At 45.9% G+C, this 26709-nt stretch overlaps 1 protein-coding gene across 1 annotated transcript in view; it reads right to left on the bottom strand.

Moving 5' to 3' along the window:
- Positions 1-21006, bottom strand: part of iglon5 (IgLON family member 5) — a 217835-nt gene extending 196829 nt beyond the window's left edge. The window contains exon 1 of the mRNA XM_072692460.1: positions 20380-21006. Within this exon, the coding sequence (XP_072548561.1) occupies positions 20380-20446 (67 nt within the window). The 5' untranslated portion in view covers positions 20447-21006. The remainder of the gene's footprint in view (positions 1-20379) is intronic.
- Between the last annotated feature and the right edge of the window lie 5703 nt (positions 21007-26709).

The raw sequence follows: 26709 nt of genomic DNA, 5'->3' as shown, positions 1-26709 counted from the left end.
ACTTTAACAAAAGCAAGTGTCCCAATACTTTTGTCCATTTACTGCATTTGTTCGACGCACCTGTTTCAGATCTTCAATCAAAATTGAATAAAACACAAAGATGACTTGAGTCTTTCCAAAATAGGCCCGCCTCCAAAATTCCTCCGATAGCACGGCTAAGGTCAGATCACCCCCACCCGTCCCGTCCCTTCATCCGTGCACCCTCCTTTGGGGTATCACGTCAGGACACATTGCAAAACTCCATACCGATTAGCCGGAATCTCCCACCACAATGGGAAGCGCAGCAGCCGCTACTCCTTTAGCGCTCTGCCGCACGCTAATCCTCAGTGAAATTTCCACCTAGCCGAGTCCTCCCCGAGTGAATGCGATGTTAATATCTGTCCTTTATTGCTGGGAAATCCTATCAGCGCCTCCACAGCCGGAATATCTATCAAGTGTCAGTCTGAACAAGTGACAAGGAAATTGAGCTAGATCTCTTCATCTCCGAGGACGGCTAGCAAGGCCTGGCCTTACAAAAGGGGACGTCCCAGAGTCGCTAACTGTTTATTACCGGCCTCTGTCGCGTCCACATTAAGCTTTCCCGGAGAAAAATAACAGGGTGCCGCCCCGATCCGACACCGGAGCCCTTTGTACCAAGCCTCGGCTAACGCAGGGGTGAAAAAGCCGACGTTTTCATTAGCGAGGCCCAGCCTAGGCTAATAGCCTAGTAGTTGTGGCTCGTCTCACTGCAATGACGGACTAATGAGGATGATTTCACTTCAGTGCCAGCTCCTCGCTGCCACCGCCGCTTCTGCAGGGCCATTCAGGGGACCGGGGAAACGCTAGCGCACTCCTACGCACAGCGCTAGTCGCGCGTTCCTTAGCGGTCAGAGAAACCTGTTGTTTATGATGGTGCGTAATGACTTTGCCTTCAGATCAATCTAGATAGCACTCTCTCTCTCTCTCTCTCTCTCTTTCTCTCTCTCTCGCTCCCTCTCTCTCTCTGCCATCTCCCCACTCGCCATCTGTCTCTTCTCCAGTCGCCAAAGAAACTACCTCCATCATATTTTTTTTCATAACACCTTGGTCGTGTCCCTTCTCTCTCTCTCTCCCTCTCTCTCGTTCTGTCGCGCTTTCCCTCGCCCTGACTCTCGCCGACTCAAAGTGAAGGCGTGGTGAAAACACCTTATGACAAATGTAGTCGAGCAGAACAACATACTGTGGACAAAAGATGGGACGATGGGCTTCGGGATGATGGCTACCGCTCTCTTCTAGCTATGCTAACCACTTTTCCTCCATGTTTAGCGCTAACCGTGTGTCACACGGCCTGAGTCGGAGGTTATCTAACAACCTGACTCGAGGCGAGTGCGTGGTGATTAGCCGAATGCTGACAATAGGAGGCGACGAGTTGCTAATGTCAGCCCAGGTTTGTCTCAAGGGGTGTTACTGAGGCCTCCCTTGTTGTCGCATGTCGACGTGTGCAACGTTTTCAGGATGAAAATGTAATGACGTTACATCAAATCACATCAAATCACATCAGCTTCGCAGAATCAGTAATCAGTGACAGCAGAAGAAATCAACAAGACATAAAGACCTAAAACGAGAAAGCCACAGTGGCAGAATCTGACCTCACTCACCTTTATTTTCAGTGACACTGAATAACAAAGTCACGCTGACACGACAACAATTTTTTTATTGTTATTTAAATAGAAATATATGAATTTTATATACAAATATAAATGTCATTTTATACATAACTGAGGTAAATAATATATTTAGTAATAAATAAAAAGTAAATAATAATAATATATACCATTAGAGCAACATAACGCCATTAGTACAGTCGCTAGTTAACCATGTCATGTATTTTCTAATGCTGTGCTAAAAAAATATCAACCCTGTTACCCTGCAAAGAAATCTGATATTAGACATACCCTTAGATATAGTTATTGTTCTAGAGGCCCTGTCCACATGTGTTCAGATATTTTTGAAAGGTCTCCAGCAGCATTTTTGAAAATCACCCCATCCACATGAGAACGCAAAAAACAACCCTAAAACACTGCGGTGAACATGCTAGTCCAGCAGGGGGTGCTAAAACCCTACAAAAGCTGAAGTCAAATTCCTCAAGAAGCAGCGAAACGGCCAAAACAGACCTAAATACAGCGCAAGGTTGAAGCTCATCTGACAAGGTTTTTCTCATTGTGTTCAAACAGCAGGTCTTTTTAACTCCATCTCACACGGTTTTATGCCAGAAACAAAACAAGCTACCAATGTGGAGTTTTTTTATGTTGCTGTGGCAAATGTACTGTCTCAAAATCACCAGTTTAGTTTTTATTGCATTTTATTTTATCCAGATGTGAGATAAAGTAAGTGAAATAATAATCATTGGAATGTCGTAATGCCATTAGTAGAGCCGCTACTTAACCACACCATGCATTTGCTAAGACTATGCAAAAAAAAAAAACTCAACCCTGTTCCCAGCAAAGAAACCTGCCTTTTAGATATACTCTTATATATAGTTATTGCTCCAGAGGCCTTGTCCACATATGTCCAGATATTTTTGAAATCTGAGAACACAAAACCAACCCTAAAACACTGCAGTGAGCATGCTACTCCAGCAAAGTTTAAGCAGCAAGCAGCAAAACGGCCAAAACAGACCTAAATACAGCGCACAGCACTGCGGCTTGGTCTGGGAGAAGGGGGGCTGGGGGGGCTCTACCGAATGACTAGGCAAATCTGGCTCCGCTTCTGGCCTCTACTAAGCAGACCCTGGTAGCAAATGTGACAACATGGCGGACAGTCTGGGAAGGGAAACACAGCGTCCATGTTTTTAGTTGACTGACTGATGGATTAGCGACACAAATACAGTCATCAGTGCAGTTGCATCTCCCAGACGCGGCAAATGGGAGGTAAGGACAGGGCGAAACTACGCTCAGCATGAGCAGACATCAGCGCTGAAATGCCATCCTCACGCTGTGTGCTTTTCTGGCCCTCTAAAGTTTTCTCCAGCAGTCCCGATCCCAGCGGAGCTCAGCGCATCGTGGAACTCATTAGTGATCTGTGTCTCTACTTGCCCCTCGCTCTCTCTCTCTTATTCTCCACGCACCTCTCTCTCTCTCTCTCTTTCTCTCTCTCACTCTCGTTCTCTCTAAAATTCAGTCTTGCTGTGTCCTACCCTGTATCTCCCCTCCCTCCCCCATTTGGCTTGAGGAAGAGAGTGTGTGTGTGAGTAGGGAGCAGCTGCTGAAATATTTATTGATCTGTTTTCCTCAGCTTTATGTATTTTCCTCTGTCTCTCCTGCCCTCCACCGCCGCTCTGTTTCACCCCCAGCGCTGCTCGCTGTCAGAGACGGAGAGACAGCTAAAATCCTCCACCCCAGACCATTACTTAGCATTTGCTGCGCCGCGTCATTCCACTGCGCTGTTGTTAAATAGAAATCGCTTCAATGGCTCCATATGGCTGCAGGAGCTCTGGGATCTAGACAAGGCCTCGCTCCTCTGGGCGCAACCTGTAGCGTCCGAACAGTAAATCCACAAGCTATCATCTGATTCAGTCCAGATATCCCCCGGAAGGGGCTCTCCAAGGATCTGGTCGAAATGTGGGTTGTTCTAGGTGTGTATCGAAAGGCTCCACATGATGGAAAACTGCAGTGCTCTATAAGACCTGCAGGTTCCTCAGCGTATCCCCAAGCCAGACAGCCACAAGCATTCAGCCTACAGCAGTTTAGCCCCACCCACCCACTCATGCTGAAGCTATAAGGAGTGTTTCCAATGAGGCAACATACATGCACGGCAGCCAATCAGAACAAAGCTCGTTTACACACAATGTATGGACAAAAGTATTGGGACACCTGCTCATTCAGGTTTCTTTGGAAATCAAGGCTGTTAAAAAAAGAGCTGTTCCTGCTGATTTTGTTGGAGTAACCGTCTCTGCTGTCCAGAAAAGAAGACTGTCTAGTAGATTTTGGAGAAGCATTGCTGTGAGTGTTTGATTGCATTCAGCAACAAGAGCGTTAGTGAAGTCAGTGTTAGTGAGTGTGAGAAGATCACCACCCCACCTCATCACCCCCAACTCCCCAGCGGCGCTACTAAAATAAAAGGTTCCTGAGCTGTTTTTGGCTTGGACATATGCTAAATGGACAAAAGTATTGGGACGCCATTCTCATTCATACTCATTCATTGTTTCTTATGGGATCAAGGGTATTTTAAAAAAGTGTGTCCTGCTTCTGTTGGGCCAGCTGTCTCTACTGTCCAGAGGAGATGGCTTTCTACTGGCCATTCTTCCTGGCTGTGAGTCGCAGTTTGAGCTTTAGCTCACCAGGTTTAGCTTTAGATTCAGACTGAACTCAACTCAGACTCAAAGAGAGGCCGGCGCCAGGTTAGCCTTGTGATTGGTCAGGGGTATGATGAAGTAACCCTGACCCATTCTTTTGGACCACCCATTCCACCCATTCCATTGAAATATAGCAGAGGTTTTTTAGACTTTGGGAAGATCTGCATTGGACAGACTTTGTAGATTTACACTAAGGGGCCCTGAGGAGCCAGATTAGCTTCATTAGGAAGAAAACTCAGAGTTTGGTTTCCAGGGGCTTTAGGTTAACTTGTTTTGTCAGGTGATGGGATATTATTTATTATTATTATATGATTTACTATTTATATTATTAAATATATAAATAATATATATATATAATTTATAATGTTCATAATAATATACCTAATATGTACATGGTTGTTAATATTTAATTAAATATTTAATTTAAGATTATTTATTATTAAACTGTATTTTTCTTTTATTAATATAATTCATAATTGTACTTAATTGTGCTTAATTATCTTTATTAATTTCAATAGTGCATTAAATTTTTTACAAAGCACCACTAAAAATATAAAAAATTGAATTGATTTTATTTAATTAAAACTCAACTAAAATGACAATTTCTGAGATCCATCATTTTACAGACAGATCAGATTCACTGCTGACCTCGACCTCTGTTCTCCGGATTGGTCCTTTAAGCACTTGATGGTGGACCTAAAGTCACAGAGGACAGGGTAATCCTTCATTAGTCCCTTCTATCCATTTTGTTGTCTGTTGTCTTTCTCTTCAGCAGACGACCCTAATGAAGTTACAGTACATGAAGTACTGCACAACCCCCCACACCCCCCCGCCTCGCTCACTGCTGTTCTGAGTAAGTCGTATGGCTGGGATGCGCACAGTGAGCAGACAGTGTCTGAGACGAGGTGCGGAATATGCTTGGCTCATTTGCAGCAGAGCCACGCTGGTATTACGACACTTCAGAGTTTTACAGTACACACTGTACAGCTTTCCAGTACATAAAGCATCGGAGCTGGCTGGATGTCAGGTTTCATGGAGCAACAGGGAGCTGATGCAATGAGGAAGAATAGGGGAAGAGCAGCGAAACCGACACACGCCTGGAGTTACACTGGAGGACGAGGAGAGAGATGTGAACGGAGAGAGAGAAGGAGAGGAAACAAAAGAAAGAAAGATGGAATAGCACACTTTCATTACACAAGAGTACACTGTGTGGACAAAAGTATTGGGACACACCTCTTAATAGTCTTCGAATTCAGGTGTCCCATTCAGTCTCATTGCCACAGGTGTATAAAATCAAGCCCCAGCCCTGCAGTCGGCCTTTCTTCCACACATCAGTGAAATAACGGGAGGTTCTGAAGAGCTCACTGAACTCCAGCATGGTTCTGTATGTAATAGGAGACACCGCTGCACCAACAACTACAAGTCAGCTGGTGAAATTTAGACCTTCCCTCCTAGATCTTCCTCCATCAGCTGTGAGTGGTGTTATTATTGAACAGTGGAAGAGTTTAGGAGGAACAGCTCACAGAGAGCAGCTCAGTGTCCACCGAGTGTCTGTCAGACCACGTAAAGTTACAGAGCGGGGTCAGGGCCGAGTGCTGAGCTCAGAGCAGAGTGCAGAAAAGCCTCCAACTGACTCCATAACTGCAGAGCTCCAGACCTGCTGCTGCTGGTAGAGCTTAGAGCAAAGGAGGACCAGCTCCATATTAATACAGCCTATGGGTTAGAATGGGATGGGATGTGAAGGTGTCCCAATACTTGTGTCATTTAATAATATGTTTCATGGGGTGTCCTAATGGTTTCCTCTGACATAAAACAAGCCCAGGGCTTGTAGCGGAGGATGGGTGTGGTGATGCTACCTCCCTAAAATGAGAAATGGGTTTCGGCTATTAATATATCATCATCAAAGGTACCAGAATAATAATAATGTGGGGGGGGGGGGGATTCACCTCCGTGACAAACTCTCCCAACAACATGAGCTGCTGAAGTTTTCAGCCCGACGACTTGAAATACGGTCTGTCGTTTAGGTGTCAGGAACGCTAACAACACATTGAAGATGTTCTCAAATCTGACAAGAAGCATTAATAATAAAAAATAAATAAATATAAAAAAAAAAACAACCCACCCTGAAAAAAAGGGGCTTATGACATTTCCATCTGTTCTGCGGCTGCTGTGGTTCGCTGTAGCTGTGCTTCTGACACGGATAAGCTGTGCCAGAAGAGGGGAGCAGAATGGAGGAATAAGCGATGAGGGCGTCGCTCGTACCGTCAGGAACTCACGGTTTCACCATTAATGGTGGGGTAATAACTCTGCATTAAAAATGACTGCAGTTTAACCAAGTGCAGCCGCTCCAGCCTGCACTGCAGCAACCTTACCGATATCCGCAGCGGAAATATTCAAATATTGAGTTTTATTTCTTTATAAACTCCTAAGCTTTAAAAAGGGCTGTTTTTCATCGAAGCTTTAGATCAGCATCTGAAAGGAGGCTGTCAAGCTCCTATAAACACCACCCCCCCCACCACCCCACAGGAAGAAGCACACAGCTATCATCATCAGATTACACAGTGTGAGTATCTGCTGTTTCAGACAGATTAGTTACAGATTTGAAATGAAGTTCTTCTTTTCTTCCTTTCTCAGATCCGATCTAACATTTTCAGTTGCCGTCTGTCCAATAACAACAACAATACGCCTAGATACCGAAAGGCAATCTCTAGTCATGGCATAGTATGAGATACAGGTAATCTAATGTAACGCTCTATGACACTCCTAGGGCCCTATTTTAGCGATCTTTTCAGGCGAGCTGTGATTTAGGGGGCGTGTCGGTGGGTCTTTGCTATGGTAACGACGCAAAAAGTTCGCCTTGCTCGACTCAAAACAGCCAAAAAAAGTAATGAAATGAGTCTCTTAATGAATCATGGGTGTGTTTTTTTTGGGGAGTAACGTGCAGTAATAAACCAATCAGTGTGTCACTCGCCATCCCTTTAAGAGCCAGGTGCGGTCAGACTGACCTTGGCAAGTTGATATTTCAGTGGTGTAAAGTGTGCAGGGGGTGTACGAGCGTCGGGCTGTGTTGACAATTTACTGCCGAGATAGCAACGAACGAACGTCTGACTGTTGACAATGTCAGTCAGTGGAGCTCCTGCTGTGTTTTCTGTTGCTGAGATACAGAGCAATACTCCAGAAACTGACCTGAACACCCTTCATTTCGAGACCCCCGCACCTGTCAGCGTAGATATATTCACAAGCAGCGCTGCTGTTTAAACTACGTATAAGGAGGGAGTGAAAATAGACTGTTGGTGGGGTGTAAGACAGCAACGAGCATTGCGATGAGCCCTTAATCTAACGCAATACTGTACAACATACTGCTCTTACATCTCACTTGACACTCTATGACACTCTTACTCTCACGTATCACTGTATAACATACATGGCAAACTGTTAATCTCATGTAACGCTGCATGGCATAGTCCCAAAAGGTTTATGTACATCTGCTCCAGAGAGTCCTTTCTCTACTGGCAGTACTTCTCTACAGGGACGAGACGAGCTGTGTATGAATGCATTCACATTAGAAGGGGTGTCCACAAACTTTTGTGTAAGCATATACAGGCCTCAAGAGGGTTCTGCTATTACTATAGCTATCAGATATCACCGCCCCTCCTTTATTCATAGCAGCTCCCTGTCTGTCGCCCCACGTCCCAGAAATTGAATTTTTTTAGATTGAAAGGGCGAGAGACACATGACCGGAGAGAGCATCCGGATCGGTCTGTCTTTCTGCTAAGTATGCCCATCAGTCTTCTTAACCATCTTAAATGCACTTATTTTAATAGAACCCTTTATGACATCCTTTTTGTATCTACTGTAACACTGTATGACATAAATTATCACACATTTTGAGTGTCCAGATGGCGGCTACTATTGTTTTAATCTGTGTAATTATCTTCAGAGATTATCCCTCATCCTTATCCATTAGATATTAGGTACAACCTTCTACATTCTTGTAGAGAACTTAATGCCACACAGTATCAGAACCCACAGCTGAATGCTTTTCAAGGCTAGTGTGCAGACATGCAGTTAGCACCATGCTAATTTGTAGGGTATAAGCACCCACTACTCCTGGCGTAGCTCCTGGCAAAACTTAACAAGCCGGCATCAAACATGTCTCGGCAGCCGGACTACGCTGGGCACGTGTGCGCAAACACACTCATACGCATAGGCCAATCACGCACTACGGCTAGTGCTAGTCCCTAAGCCTTTTTTCATTGATTTGCGGCCGAGCACCTTGTCTGCCATAATGAGGACACAGAGAAATCAGGCAGCGCTTGTTCATCCTCGTCCCACGGCGCAAAGAGCCCACTCCAATCTCAGCTCTGGTCTGGAGATGCACTCGTAACCCTCTGGTTCCCCACACACACACTATCGCGCTCAAACACACAACAACTCTCCCTCGACGGCTCAATCCGCAGCCTGGGTGCAAGCGCCGGGAGAGAGCACTAGACTTATTAGCTTGTCCCTATACTAGTGGAGTATTGATAATAGATCGATGGGCGTTATTTACAGGGCGGCGGTTGGCGTTGTATGAATACATAGGTGGTCCCTCTCAGGGAGCCCTCCTGGGCGCCTGGAGTGCCTTCTCCGGCGGAATGGCTCAAATTCATCTTGCTTGTGGACGAAAACTGTGGCTGTACATGAGTGTGAGAGCGTGTGTATTAGAATGCTAGCCATGTAGGCGTCAGCTTTGTGTCCTTGCATGTACGTGAATGCATTTGGTAGTGTGTGGGTGAGGAGTGCGGCGTATTTGTCTGTGTGTGTGTGTGTGTGTGTACGTCTCACACCACTCATTTCAGCCTCAACACCCACTCTACCGCCACTCGACTGATCTCTCTCCTCCATTGCTAAATAAAACATGGGTCTTTTCTCCCCGCTTTTATTAGAGGCCGAGCTTTTTGCTCATGCACATATTCATACGCGAGGCAGTGCGGAGGGCTTTTCGCACTGGGAGTGGGACTACAGGGGAGGAAGTGGCTAGTATTACAGTAATTATACATGGCGAAAGAACTCGTCCCACGCCACAAGCTAACCAAATTCATTTCCATTTTTCTCAACTCCATAGACTTATAATGACTGTAATTACAGTAATGAATAATCATCGCGCCGCAATCCTCATTTATTATTCCGGACCTAATTGCGAGCATGGCAGCGTACGAGGACAGGACGGCACGTGCCTGCGCCTGCCTGCGATCGCACCGCTGCAAGAGATCAGCCGCACTGGCTAAAAGGGGACTCGTTCAAATAGAAGCTATTTGATCCGGCTGACCTCTCCAGCGTCCTCCGAACGCCAAGGTCAGTCAAGATTCCCTCATCAAAGGCAGGAAGGTCACTTGTACATCACTGTAAGTGTAACACTTTGCCCATGTGCTTTCCCACCGGTGTTTGTTTTTATCCGAGCCTCCGACCTCCGATCTTCCCACCTGGTTCTTCTCTGTATGACAACCCTGCCCTCATCATCATTTGCCTCAGGTTTACAGTGTATATGCAGTGTATATACCCCTCGCTTTGGCCTTGATAACTGCACTCACAAGTGCGCCCTGCTTCATCATCTGCTGAATCAATACGCCTCCTTGCACATGAGGTACAGCGTAGGGTGAACCCTAAGCCAAAGCCTTTGCCATAACTACACGTCATGGTAAAGCAGACCTCAACTGTTATTGGTTCCCTTGGTAGCATCTTATTGCTTATTGGATTCAGCTCTTCTCCAGAGCGACTTACAAAAGTGCTTTGTTATTTACTCAAAAAAACCTCAGCTAGTTTAAATAGACTAAAAATTCAAAGATCCTCTAAGTTTAGACTCTACTAAACACAAGTCAATAAGGAGACCATAATACTCTACTATTCACCCAAGTACTCTCAGAAGAGGAGGGTCTTCAGTCTGGGTTTGAGGACAGCGAGCGTTGGACTCCCAGTTCGGACACCCAGGGGAGGTTCGTTCCACCACTTCGGTGCAGGACAGAGAAAAGTCTGGACGCTCGGCTTCCGTGGATCTTAAAGGATGGCGGGTCGAGCCGAGCCGTACTTGAAGCTGGAAGGGCTCTTGGTGCAGATCGGCTTTTGACCATAGCCATCAAGTACGGAGGGGCTGGCTGGTCCAGTCTTGGCTTTGTAGACCAGAGTCAGGGGTTTGAATCTGATGACCTGGGCAGCAGCTACAGGAAGCTACAGTGAAGAGAGAACGCAGCAGCAGTGGAGGAGATGAACATGGCTGAACTTAGAAGCGTTGAAGACGACCCGTGCCGCTGCATTCTGGATGAGTTGCAGGGGCCTGATGGTGCGCAGAGGGAGACCAGCCAGAAGAGAGCTGCAGTAGTCAAGTCTTGAAGTGACGAGAGACTGAACATCTGAGCACCTGGGCGACTCTCTAGAGAGGAAGGGTCGAATTCTCCGGATGTTGTACAGGATAAATCTGCAGGACCGAGTTACATTTGCAACATGACTTGAGAACGATAACTGATCATCCATCACTACACCAAGGCTCGACACCAAGGAGCACGACATGGAGCACGACTGTGCGTACACTGGTGTGAGATAAATGGTTGTACATGCCATGTACCTGCATGTCCTCGCCGTGTCTCTCAGTGGCTGGACAAGCACAGAAATTCCACTCTCCTTCTGCCTCAGTCGGTTCAATGACCATATGGACTTTGCTCTCCTCTGATGTCTGCTCTTCCTTTAGTTGCAGAATTTTTAGTAAACAACAGCTCTTTTGCTCCAACTTCAACATAATCAGTTTCAGTTGCTGTTACTTGTAATACACCAAGGGTCAACACAGTGGCAATACGACCCCCCAGCCCCCGCCAGTCTAGTGTTTTGGCAATGGCATAGGCCACTTGCACAGAAGCCACAACAGACTTAAGACACTGGCACTGTGACCTGAGGATCGCTGGGTCATGGCGCCTGCCATCAGCAGCCAGAGCCCTAGACAGCACAACCGACCTTGGTCTCTCCAGGTAGGTCGATGTCTTTCTCTCTCTCTCTCTCTCTCTCTCTCTCTCTCTCTCTCCCCACATCACTTATACAGTTCCTAGCCGGCCCTGTCTTCCAAGCAGGCAGTTCGAAAACCAGGTGGTGGCTGGTTTTACATGTAATGGCAAGGAAATGTAATTGCCGTAATCGTGAGATAACAGGTCATTTTAAATGGTGTAAGAAAAAAAGTTAACCAAGTAACTTCCGAGATTTTCACAAGACAGCGCCTGGTTTGCTCGCCATGGTGATGTCTCATAATATTGCCCTGACAACAGTCCAGTCTGTCAAACCTTCATCCAACAGGTGCAGTGAGCACATGCAGAACTCTGGGCACCACGCCCGGCCACCACTCTCAACACCCTGCTGCTTCGGCCTGCTGAATCGCTCTGCCTGGGCTGAACGATTACGTCAGCTGCTCTCTTCTGCATCCCACTGGTCATCTAGCCTGAGCCTCAGACCTTCCTACATCTTCTCTACATGCTGAGAGACTATCTGCACATTCCAGATACAGTAAATGATAAGTGAAGACCGAAGCCAAGCCAGGTCTAGAGAAGAAGTGGATGAGATACATCTTGCACATCAGTGACTCAGATTTAACATGTACAGGGGGGGAGCTGTGGGGGGCTGTGGGTTTCAACAAGGAGGCATCTGTTGGGGTTGGCAGTCAGCGGCACCCTATTCCCCCATCTCCCGTTTGTTATCCGCAAGCCAAAGTTGGGCATCCAGTTTCTGCTTCTGAAGCACCCTGGGGGGAAACAAGCTGGCTGACATGTGCCATATGCATTGACCCCACTTGTCACCCATATGCTACAGTAGCAAGGCGTCTTGCTGCCGACAAAGCAAATGACACATGCACGGGATCCTTGATTGGGTTGTTGGGTTCTGGATTTGACAAACTATCAAAAATCCTATTCACCTTCTGAGCCAATTGGAAATAGGATCCCTGACACTTGGATTAAGGGGATTCTTGGAGTCCAAATAACACTGTAATGAATTTAAATCCACAAGTCCAATCAACGTCAAGCATGTTCATTAGTTAATGAGTCAGATCATGTGTGTTAATTGAGAGAACCTCAGATTTCTGCAGGCCAGTGGCCCATAGAGACTTAACAGGGATCAGACTCTCTGTTCTTTTACTATTCCAACAAACCAAATGACACATTCACCTGCACAGGATCCTTGATTGGGTTGTTGGGTTCTGGATTTGACAAACTATCAAGTCCAAGTCCAATTTGCCTTGAGCCAATTGGAAATAAGATCCCTGACAACTGGATTAAGGGGATTCCTGGAGTCCAAATAGCATTGTAATGAATTTAAATCCACAAGTCCAATCAACGTCAAGCATATTCATTAGTTAATGAGTCAGATCATGTGTGTTAATTGAGATGCTAGGGGCCCACTGGGACCTAAAGGGATCTGACACTTTGTCCAAATGACACATTCACCTGCACGGGATCCTTGATTGGGTTGTTGGGTTCTGGATTTGACAAACTATCAAAAGTCCAATTTGCCTTCTCAGCCAATTGGAAATTGGATCCCTGCCAATTGCACTGAGGGAATTCTTGGAGTTGCAGGAATGGTCGCATGGTAAGAGGCCTCAAATCAATAACTACAAGGTTACGAGTTCAAAGCTGTAGAAAACCGTATCCTGTCAAAGCATCCCTCAAGCACGGTCTGTTCTGTAGTTGTGATAAAAAGATGAAAACTCGAAAGCTTCCCTAAATAAGATTAGACTCCTCAGAACCCTTTAATGCCAGGCACAACTGTATCGTTACAGCAACTGACAGTAACTGGATCGCCCAAAGTTATAAGCTCAAGAACCTCGGAATGCTTTTTTCTCCTCTGCCTTTTTCTATCTGGAGCATAGGTGCCACGCTAGACATAAACCCGGCGGCTTAGATAATACCATCAATAACCTCCACTCTGAAATGGCACGGGGAAATCCACAGGCTTGAGTGATGACTGTATCTCGGGCCGACTGCTGCCGCCGCCGTAATGCAGGCGGAGGAGCATGTTTCTGCGTCTTCGCTGAATCTTTTATGTGGTGCTGCGCTCTTGATGGACTCTGTTTGGTTAGATGCGCCGCAATGCTAACACAAGCGGGCTGTTTGACCTAGTTAATGATTCTGACAGTAATTAGATGGAGGAGAAGGTGCTGTGGGACGGACCAAGGTGGGCTTGATGAAAGCAGTTGTCCTTGGGCACTGTTCAGGGGTATCTGTTGTTTTCTGGTGTAATTAGCATTCATCGCAAAAACAAATGTCTCGCCAAAGTATGTGTTCCAACCAAGACAGGCAGCCTGGTCTGCTCCGTCCCCCTCCCACCCCTCTCGCTCTCTCTCGCTCTCTCTCTTTATCGCTGCCTTTCTGTCTATACTCCGGGTGGCAATGGCTGTAAGCTCAAGTATCTCTTTTCTCCCGGGAGGTCACTGTAGGTCACTTGCATATGGGTGTCTCTTTATCTTCTCTCTTCCCTTGCGAGATACCCTCAAAACCTTGAAACCTACCCAGGACACATGAAAGGCTGAAAGGCTAAAGGCTACTTGATTACTGTCCGTAAAACTATTATTCTCCCATGATCTTATCGATTCTTGGCACCTATTGCAAGAAACAACGTGCCCCATAGACCTTTTATTATTCCTAGAATTCTCAAACAAGACAAGAGGACAAGAGGACAAGAATGTCCAATTGGCGCACAAGAACTGAGGGTCTGAACTCGAGTGACCCCCTCAGATGATAGGCGGTCATCCCCTGGCATACAAATCAGCAGACATGCAGACATGTCCTTTGGGGGCTGGGCTGCTGAATTCCAAGAAAAGGAACCGTCAATTGCCAGGGGCTTCCCTTCCCCAGAAGGCATGTCATCTGGATTGTCAAGTGTGCTTCAGTGGAAAAATCTGAAGTGGTCTGTTGTCAGTTTGTAAAGCCCATCAAAAAGCCCACACATCCTAACATGAACTTGCAACGGAGCCAGTGAACCGGTATCTAGGGGGGCACCAGGACTGCAGGGACATGTTGTCCCCTCATCTAAATGCATCTCTTAAAGACCTTTACTTCCTTAGAGGGCGGACAAATGCAATCAGTGACCAAATGATGATCCCTTTATGTTCCAGATCTGAACATGAGAAGACCTTGTGGCCACTTAAGAACCTTTGGTGCCCTTACTATTGGATTCTCCAGGAATCGTCCACGTTAGCCTTTCCAAATAGCATTGTAATGAATTGGTCATTTGTTTACCAATCAAATCCATCAATCCAGATCTCGTCCAATCAACACCAAGCAATAGTTAAAAAAGCCCACACATCCTAACATGAACTTGCAACGGAGCCAATGAACCAGTATCTCGGAGGGCACCAGGACTGCAGGGACATGTTGTCCCCTCTTCTAGCTGCATCTCTTAAAGACCTTCACTTCCTTAGAGGGCGGACAAACACTGGAGGTCATCTTTCTACACATAATGACGGCCCTCTATTAGCATCAACAGTGCGGACGTCTTCACTACAGTGACCAAATGATGATCCCTTTATGTTCCAGATCTGAACATGAGAAGACCTTGTGTCCCCTTAAGAACCTTTGGTGCCCTTACTATTGGATTCTCCAGGAATCGTCCACGTTAGCCTTTCCAAATAGCATTGTAATGAATTGGTCATTTGTTTACCAATCAAATCCATCAATCCAGATCTCGTCCAATCAACACCAAGCAATAGTTAAAAAAGCCCACACATCCTAACATGAACTTGCAACGGAGCCAATGAACCAGTATCTCGGAGGGCACCAGGACTGCAGGGACATGTTGTCCCCTCTTCTAGCTGCATCTCTTAAAGACCTTCACTTCCTTAGAGGGCGGACAAACACTGGAGGTCATCTTTCTACACATAATGACGGCCCTCTATTAGCATCAACAGTGCGGACGTCTTCACTACAGTGACCAAATGATGATCCCTTTATGTTCCAGATCTGAACATGAGAAGACCTTGTGTCCCCTTAAGAACCTTTGCTACCCTTACAATTGGATTCTCCAGGAATCGTCCATGTTAGCCTTCCCAAATAGCATTGTAAAGAACTGGTCATTTGTTTACCAATCAAATCCATCAATCCAGATCTCGTCCAATCAACGCCAAGCATTAGTTCAGAAAGCCCGCACCAGGGCACCAGGACTGCAGGGACATGTTGTCCCCTCTTCTAGCTGCATCTCTTAAAGACCTTCACTTTCTTAGAGGGCGGACAAATACCAGAGGTCATCTTTCCAAACAATGACGGCCCTCCTCTGGTCTAAATGCAGATCAGTGTCCAAATAATGAACATGAGAAGACCTTGTGTCCCCTTAAGAACCTTTGGTACACTTACAATTGGATTCTCCAGGAATCAGCTGCCAATCAACATAGGTCCACATTAGCCTTCCCAAATAGCATTGTAATGAATTGCTCATCCAATCAACGTCAAGCATGTTAATTAGATAAAGAGTCAGATCTGTGTGTTTGTTATCTGAGGAAAACTCTAAACTCTGCAGGCCAGCGGCCCACTGGGACGTCACAGGGATCGGACTCCCTGCGCTACACTTTCCCAATCATATTTAATGGCACCAGGTGCCACCAGTTAATGTAGCCAAAGCTGCAGTGTACACAGAGCACTAATATCCACATTAGCCTTCCCTAATCAGAGCGTTGCAATTAAGTGGTCATTTGTTTATTCAAATCAGCAACCCCCGATTTCACCCAATCGAAAACAGCATGTGCTAATCGCCGACAGCGTGGAGGTAAGGTGCACAGGAGATCTTAACAGACCACTTGTCCCCAGCTAGACTTCCCCTCAAGGTGTTTCCAGCATGTGGTGGGTAGCCTGGGAGACTTAACAATGACCAAAGCTTAAACGTAGACGTGTGAGCTGGGCCATTTGTGCCTGCTTGAGGAACAACCAGACGCTGAGCTTCTTGGGACACACTGATGAGATCTGCATGCAGCACTACGAGCACGGACAAGCCTTGAAGGCAAATCAGCGAGATCAGTCATCTGCACCGAGAATGTAATGTATTTAGACTAGGGGAAGGTGATAATGACCCTGCTGTCTGATATTGGCTGATCTGAGATTTAAGGCATCTATAATATTATGACGTGTAATAAAGCAATTGCATTTATGCATTATGCATCTTATAACCACGTTATAACAGGATTAGACTCATTCATTATACATGGCCATATCTTCAATGCCTTCTGGGGATTCTGCTGTGTAGGCTGGATACAGATCTTCTGGGCCTTCATTCGTCTGATGCTATTTATTCATCTGATGCTTGCTAATAATAATGCCTCATTATTTTTTATCTGAGAAATGTATCACTGATCTATCTATACTAAACACACTGCCTTAAAATACCAAACACACTGCCTCATAATACCAAACACACTGCCTCATAATACCAAACACAGCTTCATAATACTAAACAACACTGCCACAGAATACCAAACACACTGCCTCATAATACCAAACACAGCTTCATAATATCAAACACACTGCCTCATAATACCAAACACACTGCCTCATAATACCAAACACAGCTTCATAATACTAAACAACACTGCCACAGAATACCAAACACACTGCCTCATAATACCAAACACACTGCCACAGAATACCAAACACACTGCCTCATAATACCAAACACAGCTTCATTATACTAAACACACTGCCTCATAATACCAAACACACTGTCTCATAATACCAAACACAGCTTCATAATACTAAACAACAGTGCCATATAATACCAAATACAGCTTCATAATACCAAACACACTGATTCATAATACCAAATACAGCTTTATAATACCAAACACACTGCCTCATAATACCAAACACACTGCCTAATAATACCAAACACACTGTCTCATAATACCAAACACAGCTTTATAATACCAAACACACTGCCTCATAATACCAACACACTGCCTCATAATACCAAACCTCATAATACCAAATACAGCTTCATAACACCAAACACACTGATTCATAATGCCAAACACAGCTTCATAATACTAAACACACTGCCGCATAATACCAAACACACTGCCTCATAATACCAAATACAGCTTCATAATACCAAACACACTGTCTCATACTACCAAACACTTTACCCAATTGTATTAAACACATTGCCTCATAACACCAAACACAGATTCATTATACCAAACACACTGCCTCATAATACTAAATACACTGCCCCATAATGCTAAACACATTGCCTCATAATACCAAAGACACCGGCTCATAATACCAAGCACGCTGCCTCATAATACCAAACACACTGCCTCATAATACCAAACACAGCTTCATAATACTAAACAACACTGCCACAGAATACCAAACACACTGCCTCATAATACCAAACACACTGCCACAGAATACCAAACACACTGCCTCATAATACTTCTACTTTACTTTTATGGCATTTAGCAGACGCTCTTATCCAGAGCGACTTACAAGGTTACTCGTATTACAGAGGTGGGCCAATGTAGTGTTAGGAGTCTTGCCCAGGGACTCTTATTGGTGTAGCGCAGCATAGTCACCCAGACCGGGAATCGAACCCTGGTCTCCCACATGGTGGTGTTGTAACGCAATGGTAGGTGGTGGTGTTATCTGTTGCACCACACCAACCACTATAATACCATAATACCAAACACAGCTTCATTATACTAAACACACTGCCTCATAATACCAAATACAGCTTCATAATACTAAACAACACTGCCTCATAATACCAAACACACTGCCTCATAATACCAAATACAGCTTCATAACACCAAACACACTGATTCATAATGCCAAACACAGCTTCATAATACTAAACACACTGCCGCATAATACCAAACACACTGCCTTATAATACCAAATACAGCTTCATAATACCAAACACACTGTCTCATACTACCAAACACTTTACCCAATTGTATTAAACACATTGCCTCATAACACCAAACACAGATTCATTATACCAAACACACTGCCCCATAATACTAAATACACTGCCCCATAATGCTAAACACACTGCCCCATAATGCTAAATACACTGCCCCATAATGCTAAACACATTGCCTCATAATATCAAAGACACCGGCTCATAATACCAAGCACACTGACCCATAACACCAAGTCCACTGCCTCATAAAACCAAACACACTCACTCAATACCAAGCAGTTTCTTAATACCAGACACATCAACCCATAATATTAAACATACTGCCTTAAAATACCAAACACACTGACTCATAGTACACAGTACTTCATAACAGCAAATGCATTACCTAATATTACCAAGCACATATTCTCATATTTCCAAACACACTGACTCATAAATACCAAACATGCTGCATTACACTGCCAAACACACTGTCCCATTATCCCAAGTGCACTCTCATAGTACCTAACACGCTGCCTCATAATAGACCCTGTCCTACATGACCTAAAATTGCCCTGTAATTGCACTGATGCTCCATATCACTCAACACACTGCCTCACATGACCCAAACACGTTAACCCATATGACCCCACAGTAAATCACAATGTCTTTCAGTTACACTGATAACATACTGTCCAGTTTGACCCAAACACTGTCCCACTACATGACCTAGCATACTGCCCAGTTTGACCCAAACACTGTCCCACTACATGACCTAGCATACTGCCCAGTTTGACCCAAACACTGTCCCACTACATGACCTAGCATACTGCCCAGTTTGACCCAAACACTGTCCCACTACATGACCTAGCATACTGCCCAGTTTGACCCAAACACTGTCCCACTACATGACCTAGCATACTGCCCAGTTTGACCCAAACACTGTCCCACTACATGACCTAGCATGACCCAAACACTGTCCCACTACATGACCTAGCATGACCCAAACACTGTCCCACTACATGACCTAGCATACTGCCCAGTTTGACCCAAACGCTGTCCCACTACATGACCTAGCATGACCCAAACACTGTCCCACTACATGACCTAGCATACTGCCCAGTTTGACCCAAACACACTGATTCCCCATATGACCCAAACGCTGCTCAATTTGACCCAAACACAATGGCACCCCATATGACCCAACACTGTCACACCACACGCCTTAGCCTACTACCCGGCCTATTGACCTGAACACACTGACACCCTATTTAACCCAAATACGGTCACCCTAAACAACCTACTATCCTGTCAAATACACACATAATTCCCCAAATGCTCAGACGCCCCCAAATGCCCCAAACACTGTTACACTATATGACCTACCACACTGTCCAGTCTGACCCAATCCCACTGTTACCCCATATGACCCAAATACTGTCACACCATATGACCTCCTACACTGTTCAATACACACGGGATGCCCCTATATGACCTAACACACACTCTCGCGTGATGTTGCATGCTGATGTCCGCACGCGCGCGCGCGAACACACACACACACACACACACACGCATAGAAACTGCAGACCTACTTATTGCTCAATACCAGAGCACTACGCTCGAGCCACGTTGGCGCGAACGTGCAGCAACGGCTCGCGCGTTGACTTGTTGCAGAGGAATGAGGGGGGGGGAGGGAGGAGGAGGAGGAGGAGGAGGAGGGAGGGAGAGAGTCTCTCCAAAACTCTTGCTATGCAGCGCTCGTATGTCGTGGAGCGTGAGCGCGCGGAGAGCGGAGCGCGCGCGGACTGTAGCGCTGCTGATGCGGCGGCTGTGATCTTCAGCCTTCAGCGCGAGCCCGTAAAACGCAAAGCGCGCGTGCACAAAACAGCAAATGGAGATAACAAGATATGAAAGGTGGACCCTCGTTTGGACCCTCGAGCGCGCCGCATTAGTATTCGAGTCCAGCATCCACGCTCTCTGGGGCGCGCGCGCGCGCGCGTGCGCACGCTCTCTCTGTTTTCCTCGGTCTCCGTTGCTTTTTCCATCCATCCTTCTATTACTTCATGTTAGTGAGCCTCTCTCACTCTCAGCATCCACCCATCCATCCACCCATGCATCCACCTCTCTCTCTCTCTCTCTCGCGCGCGCGCGCTCTCTGTTCTTACCTTTGGAGAGCAGACCCAGCAGAAACAGCGCGCCAGCCAGCGCGCACCGCAGCACCGAGCAACCCATGCTTCTTCGTCCTCGCGACGTACTTTCAGGTACGGTGCTCTCCCAAATGACTTGATCTGATTAATTATTAACCAGGACGCACGCGCTCCTTTTCCCCGTTTGTCCTCGCGCTGCAGTGGATCAGCAAAAAAAAAAGAAAAAAAAAACGGAAAGCACCTTCAGCCCCCCTCCTCCAAAGAGAGAGAGAGAGAGAGAGAGAGAGAGAGAGGGAGGGAAAAAAATGTCCTGCAAGTGGGTCCCAAACCGAGACGGGGCTCTTCTCCTTCGTCCTCCCCCCTCCCCTTCTCCCCACGACCCTTGCGCGTGCCAAAAGCACCCAAAAAACAACAAACAAACAAACAAACAAACAACAAGAAGAAGAAAGCGCTGAAATCCCTCGATTACGCAGAGCGCATCCTCACACAGCAGTGACGATGATGATGATGATGATGATGAGCAGCAGCAGCAGCAGCAGCAAAGACCGAGAGGAAGATCAGCGTTGAGAGACTGGAGAGAGTGGCACGCTCTCGTTTCTTCTCTCTTCCCCCCTCTCTCTCTCTCTCTCTCTCTCTCTCTCTCTGTGTGTGTCTCTCTCTCTCTCTTTCTGCGCATCGACGCGACGTGCATCGTTAACGTAGGGGGGCTAAGAGAGGGGGTAGAGTTCTGATTGGCAGCTGGAGGAGGGGGTGGTGAAGGGGGCCAATCGCTGCAGCTGAAGAGCAAGGGTAGGGGGGCAGGTTGGCCAATCGGAGACGCGCGGTGGGCGGGACTAACAAGAGCACAGGCGAAGCGAGGCTGATCTTGTGGTGTGATTTATAGCAAAGCTGGATGTACTGCAGTGCTAGTGCTCCTCAAACACTGTGTCCAAAGGAAGGGGGTGGGCGGTGGAGAAAGAGAGAGAGAGAGAGAGAGAGTGTGTGTGTGTGGGGGGGGGGGGGGTGGGATGGGGGGGGGTGTTAGTAGCCATGTAGTAGCCCGACATACTGTATGAGGATGCAATCTGTGGACCCTCACGCTTCTGCACAAAACGGTACCCGTGCCTTTATCCCGATCCGTTCAGGACACAACTGAAGGCACTGTAAGTTGGGGGTCGGCTCAGCGTAGTTTGCTGACCACTTCTTCACGGCCCGACTTCAGCCCCACAAGGTCAGCAGGCACGGGACAAGGGCACTCCTGCGAGGAATCCAATCCATCGGCCCCCGCGATCAGAGGAATGACAGCGTGAGCGAAGAGGCAGGACGGAGGAGCTGGTTCTGAATCTCAATAAGCCGGGGGTCTGAATGACACCTGTCATGCTAATGCGGACGCTGGAGTGGGAAAGATAAACAGCTAGCGCGGCTGGAGCGGCTTCTTAGAGAGCTGGCCGAGAGTGTGATGGGCGCTAATCGCATCTGAGATGCTGCTCGTCCCGTTAGGAAGCAATCCATGAGTAAATGGTAAATGGGAGTATTGCGTACGCCGTGCCCGGAGTTTGAACCTTTACTGCATGTGGAGTAATGCTGGTCAGGCTGCTGTAGCTTGGCCCGAAGCGGGAATCACTGGTGGACAGTCACTCACTGGTGGACAGTCACTCACTGGCGGACAGCTGGTGCGAGGCGTTTTCTCAAGTCGCATCACTCCTGGTATAAAACAAGCTTCACTTAGCCTGAGCACTTAGCATGCTAATATTGTTGATATGGTCTTCAGTGCTAGCTAAGGTCCAAAAGCAATCCGTCCCTGGGGTTTGAACCTTTACTGCATGTGGAGTAATGCTGGTCAGGCTGCTGTAGATTGGCCCGAAGCTGTATCTGCTATTAATGTAGACCATAAGACGACGATCTTGGTCTTGTCCTGGTCTCGACGTCATTTCTTCCTGGCCTTGTCTCATTGTGATGACCCAAAGTACTTCCCAAGACCAGTCCAGCGCTTCATTTATTCTTCTTTTAATTCCTTTCGTAAGTAACTGTTATTACAGACATAATCACAGAACTGTTTTATTATTACAGCCATAATCACAGTACAGAAACCGTTATTACAGCCATAATCACAGTACAGTAACTGTTATTACAGCCATAATCACAGTACAGAAACCGTTATTACAGCCATAATCACAGTACAGAAACCGTTATTACAGCCATAATCACAGTACAGAAACCGTTATTACAGCCATAATCACAGTACAGTAACTGTTATTACAGCCATAATCACAGTACAGAAACCGTTATTACAGCCATAATCACAGTACAGAAACCGTTATCACAGCCATAATCACAGTACAGTAACTGTTATTACAGCCATAATCACAGTACAGAAACCGTTATTACAGCCATAATCACAGTACAGAAACCGTTATTACAGCCATAATCACAGTACAGTAACTGTATTAGTTTTAATCATTGTACTGTAATGTTATTACAGCCATAATCACAGTACAGTAACTGTTATTACAGCCATAATCACAATACTAAGAGTTATTACAGTCTTAATCACAGTACTGTAACAGTTATTACAGCCATAATCACAGTACTGTAACCGTTATTACCGTAATATCACAGTACTGTAACCATTATTACAACCATAATCACACTACAGTAACTTTTTACAGCCATAATCACAGTACTATAAGAATGATTAGTCTTAATCACAGTACTGTAACAGTTATTACAGCCATAGTAACAGTACAGTAACCGTTATTACAATCAAAATCACAGTACTATAACCGTTATTACAGTCATATATCAGATTATTATAATAATTATATACTGATAAAATAAAAGTGCATAATTTTTAACATTTACATTAAAAAAAAACATTAGTACTAAATACATTTTGCAGCTACCTTGTGCTAGTTAGCTAATGCACAAACACGTAGCTAGCTAGCTCTACACACGGGCACACTCACAAACGTTTATCCAGTAATGTTACTCTTACACCACACTGATGATGTCATCAACTAAATATCACCAGATAACAAAATCTATAATTTTATTTATTTATTTATTTTGCGAATGCTTTGCACACTAGCGTACTAGCTAAGTAAGCTACGTCCCTGTATAGCACTTCTCTCTCAGTGCAGTGCAGCTAGCATTACGTAGCATTGCAGCACCACAGAATAGCGGCAGGAAGAGTGGAGTTCTTATTAAACTCCTTATTATTCTCAACTCGTAAAAACTGGAAAGAGGAAATTTAGCTTTTAACGCCTCTTTTCACGCTCGGTATCAGTTTACTACATAATCACAGACCGACCCTATACCAGCGGAAAGAGACGAGCTGACAATGGCTCAGCTAGTGACGTTAGCAAGCTGAGGTAACTGGCGCTAACAGACCGCTAGCATGCGTCTGTTTATCTGAAAGACTGGGTGCCTTTCTCTGTGAGCATTTCAGCTTAAAATCATCAAACTTACGGCAGCTTTCTCTGTTTTTATCAACATTAATGGAGAATGGAAAGATGTCCTTCTGTCCGGGTGACGATAAACACTAGCATCTGAGTTGGAAATAATGGGAAGCGTGAAATTAAAAAGCTAACGCTAATTCCGCTCAAAATTGTATTGTAAACAGCAAGTGTAATTTTGCCCCTAATGCTGTAGAGATCTACAGTAACCTGCTGTATTCAGGTCCTACAGTAAGAGGGAGTTCCTCATACATTAGTAATGCTGTGAAAACGTACCGGATTGTCTTACAATGCAATTGAGGAGTTTAAGAATAATGAGCCCTTTCCCCAACGAGCCCAGAATCATCAGGATATAGGCCTGTTCTTCATCAATAACCTCACTGAAGCAGACTAAAACAGCCCTCACTCTGAATGACTAATGGAGGAAAAGCTCCTGCTGTTGCTCCTGCTCCTCATTCAGCATTCAACAAATATAGCCTAATGTTAAGATTGAGAAGATCCAGCAGAATGAACTGGGAAATCTCTTTTAAGCCCACCATTTGCTTCCAAAAGTTAGTATGCACAGTTGGACTGCTTGATAGCCGGCTACAATGTCTTATTCTTCACTCAGACTCTATAGGCCGGCTTCCCAGACAGCGATTAAACCCAGTCGCGGACTATATTTTGCTTTCGGTGAAAATTTCTGTTTAAAATGTTCTCTGGTTTCGGACCGGGCTTTTCTTCGTACCCAGAAAACTGCTCTCGGCTACGGCAAACTGCGATCACTGTCTGCTCATAATTTGTGGAAGTTGGAGAGCCTTCGGTTTTGCCTTCTATATTTGTAATCATAGAAAGAAGCGGGTTGGTCCTACAGCCTTCTTGCTGGTTCCCTTTCTCTCTCTCTTTTTTTTTTGTTCTCTAGGTTTATTTATATATCTGTCACTTTTGTTCAGATCCCCCCCATCCCCCCCACCCACCACCACCACCACCACCCTCCTTCTAGCAGTTCAAGGTAATTTCAGAGCGAGAAAGTTTTCAGCAGAACTGTCCTGACGTCTTTTGCATCTCAACAACGTTTGATGAGAGCCAGCTTGCCTCGTTCCTGCAGAATTCTACACGGTCCTCCCGAACGAGACAAAAAAAAAGGCGCTTTAAAATATCCCATGTAGCCAAAGAGCATCTTTTGATGTATCCCTCCAATTTTCAATCTCTGACCGTCCCAGTGCAAAGCTGTCACTTGATCGCGTCGATTTTGCCATTAAATCCTCATATTCTTCGACACTTAGAAGATCTAGCCAGACACCAGTCACCTCCTCAGAGATGAAACGGCGTCTCGGAGACGCTAACCAGTGATGTTCCTTTCATTTTAAGTCCACTCTCGATATGATGGAGGCGTACGAGGGTCTTCGTCTTACGGTTTCTTGCAAGTACCTGGCAGAAAAGATGTGTCTGGATCTGTCTGGCTCAGAGGAGTTCTCCAAACCCTAACCATATGGAAACCCTCAGTAGTAGTTTCATCGTGGAAGGAGACGCTAGTGCTTTCTATCCCAATCTATGTTTCTTAGATTCAACCCTAATAAGCTTGTCTGCAATCTGGAAAGCGTATTCTAGGAACTCTGAGTGAGGAACTCCAGTAGGAACACCATTTAGACCAGAAGGCTTCTCCTTATCCACCAGGTTCCTCAGTGAAAGGTCGTTTTCCAGATAAGCTTGAAATGATCAGATCAAGGCTGCCCAAAGTTTGGCCTCGTAAAGAGGCGACGTGCGGGTATGAGGTGAGGGACGTGAGGTGTGGACCTGCACTCGGTCCAATTTACAGGACTACGCACCCTTCTTTTGCAGTGCCACGTCCATAATCGGAGATACGGGTAGATGTTAAAGGCCTGTGTTTAATCAGATCTTTGGAAACATGTTGATCACAAAGGAAGGAGGAAGTAGGGTACGTGCAGAGACTGCATGAGACAGTTGCGCAACTTCTCCTTCTGGCCATCCTGACCTTAAGTGCACACTTGCTGTATTCAGCAAAACTTAATATATAAGGAGGAGAAGTGTCCTCGTCCTGAACGGGGCTCAACCGAGGAGTAGGTGCACACTGCCTGGTATGACATGGTTTTCCCGTGGCATTGGTCTCAAGTCAAGTCAAGTCAAGTCAAGTGGGTTTTATTGTCATTTCAACTACATACAGAGTACACAGTGAAACGAAACAACGTTCTTCCAGGACCATGGTGCAACATAGACAGTGCATACAGAACACAAGTGCAACACAAACAAGTGCGGACAGACAACACAACACAGTACAGACAGAGAATAGTGTGCAAATTCTGCAGTGTGTAATAAATATTGAGTCCAGTGAGGTAGTAAAGTTATTAGTGCAAATGCTTTGTGCAAAAAAATGCTTCCCATTTTATCTGGGGTGAATGGTTGAGAGAGAGAGGGAGAGTGTACATGTACCAGAAAGATATCAGTCCAGAAGTTGAGTTGTGTTGAGGAGTCTGATGGCTTGGGGGAAGAAGCTATTGCAGAGTCTGGTCGTGTTGGACCGGATGCTGCGGTACCTTCTTCCTGATGGCAGGAGGGAGAACAGTCTGTGTGAAGGGTGGGTGGAGTCATCCACAATGCTGGTTGCTTTGCGGATGCAGCGGGTGGTGTAAATGTCCATGACGGAGGGGAGAGAGACTCCCCTGATGATCCTCTCAGCTGTCCTCACAATGCGTTGGAGGGTCTTGAGGTCAGAGGCTGTGCAGGTCCCAAACCAGGCAGTGATGCAGCTGCTCAGGATGCTCTCTATGGTCCCTCTATAGAAGAGGGTGAGGATGGATGGAGGGAGACGGGCCTTTCTCAGCTTCCGGAGGAAGTAGAGACGCTGCTGGGCTGGGCTTTCTTGGCTGTAGACACCAGTAAGAGTCCTTGGGCAAGACTCTTAACACTACACTGC

This window comes from Salminus brasiliensis, chromosome 1, assembly GCF_030463535.1.
Source record: "Salminus brasiliensis chromosome 1, fSalBra1.hap2, whole genome shotgun sequence".
Classification (NCBI taxonomy): Eukaryota; Metazoa; Chordata; class Actinopteri; order Characiformes; family Bryconidae; genus Salminus; species Salminus brasiliensis.
The sequence above is the reverse complement of the archived record's forward strand: the minus strand, read 5'-3'. Positions and strand labels throughout refer to the sequence as shown.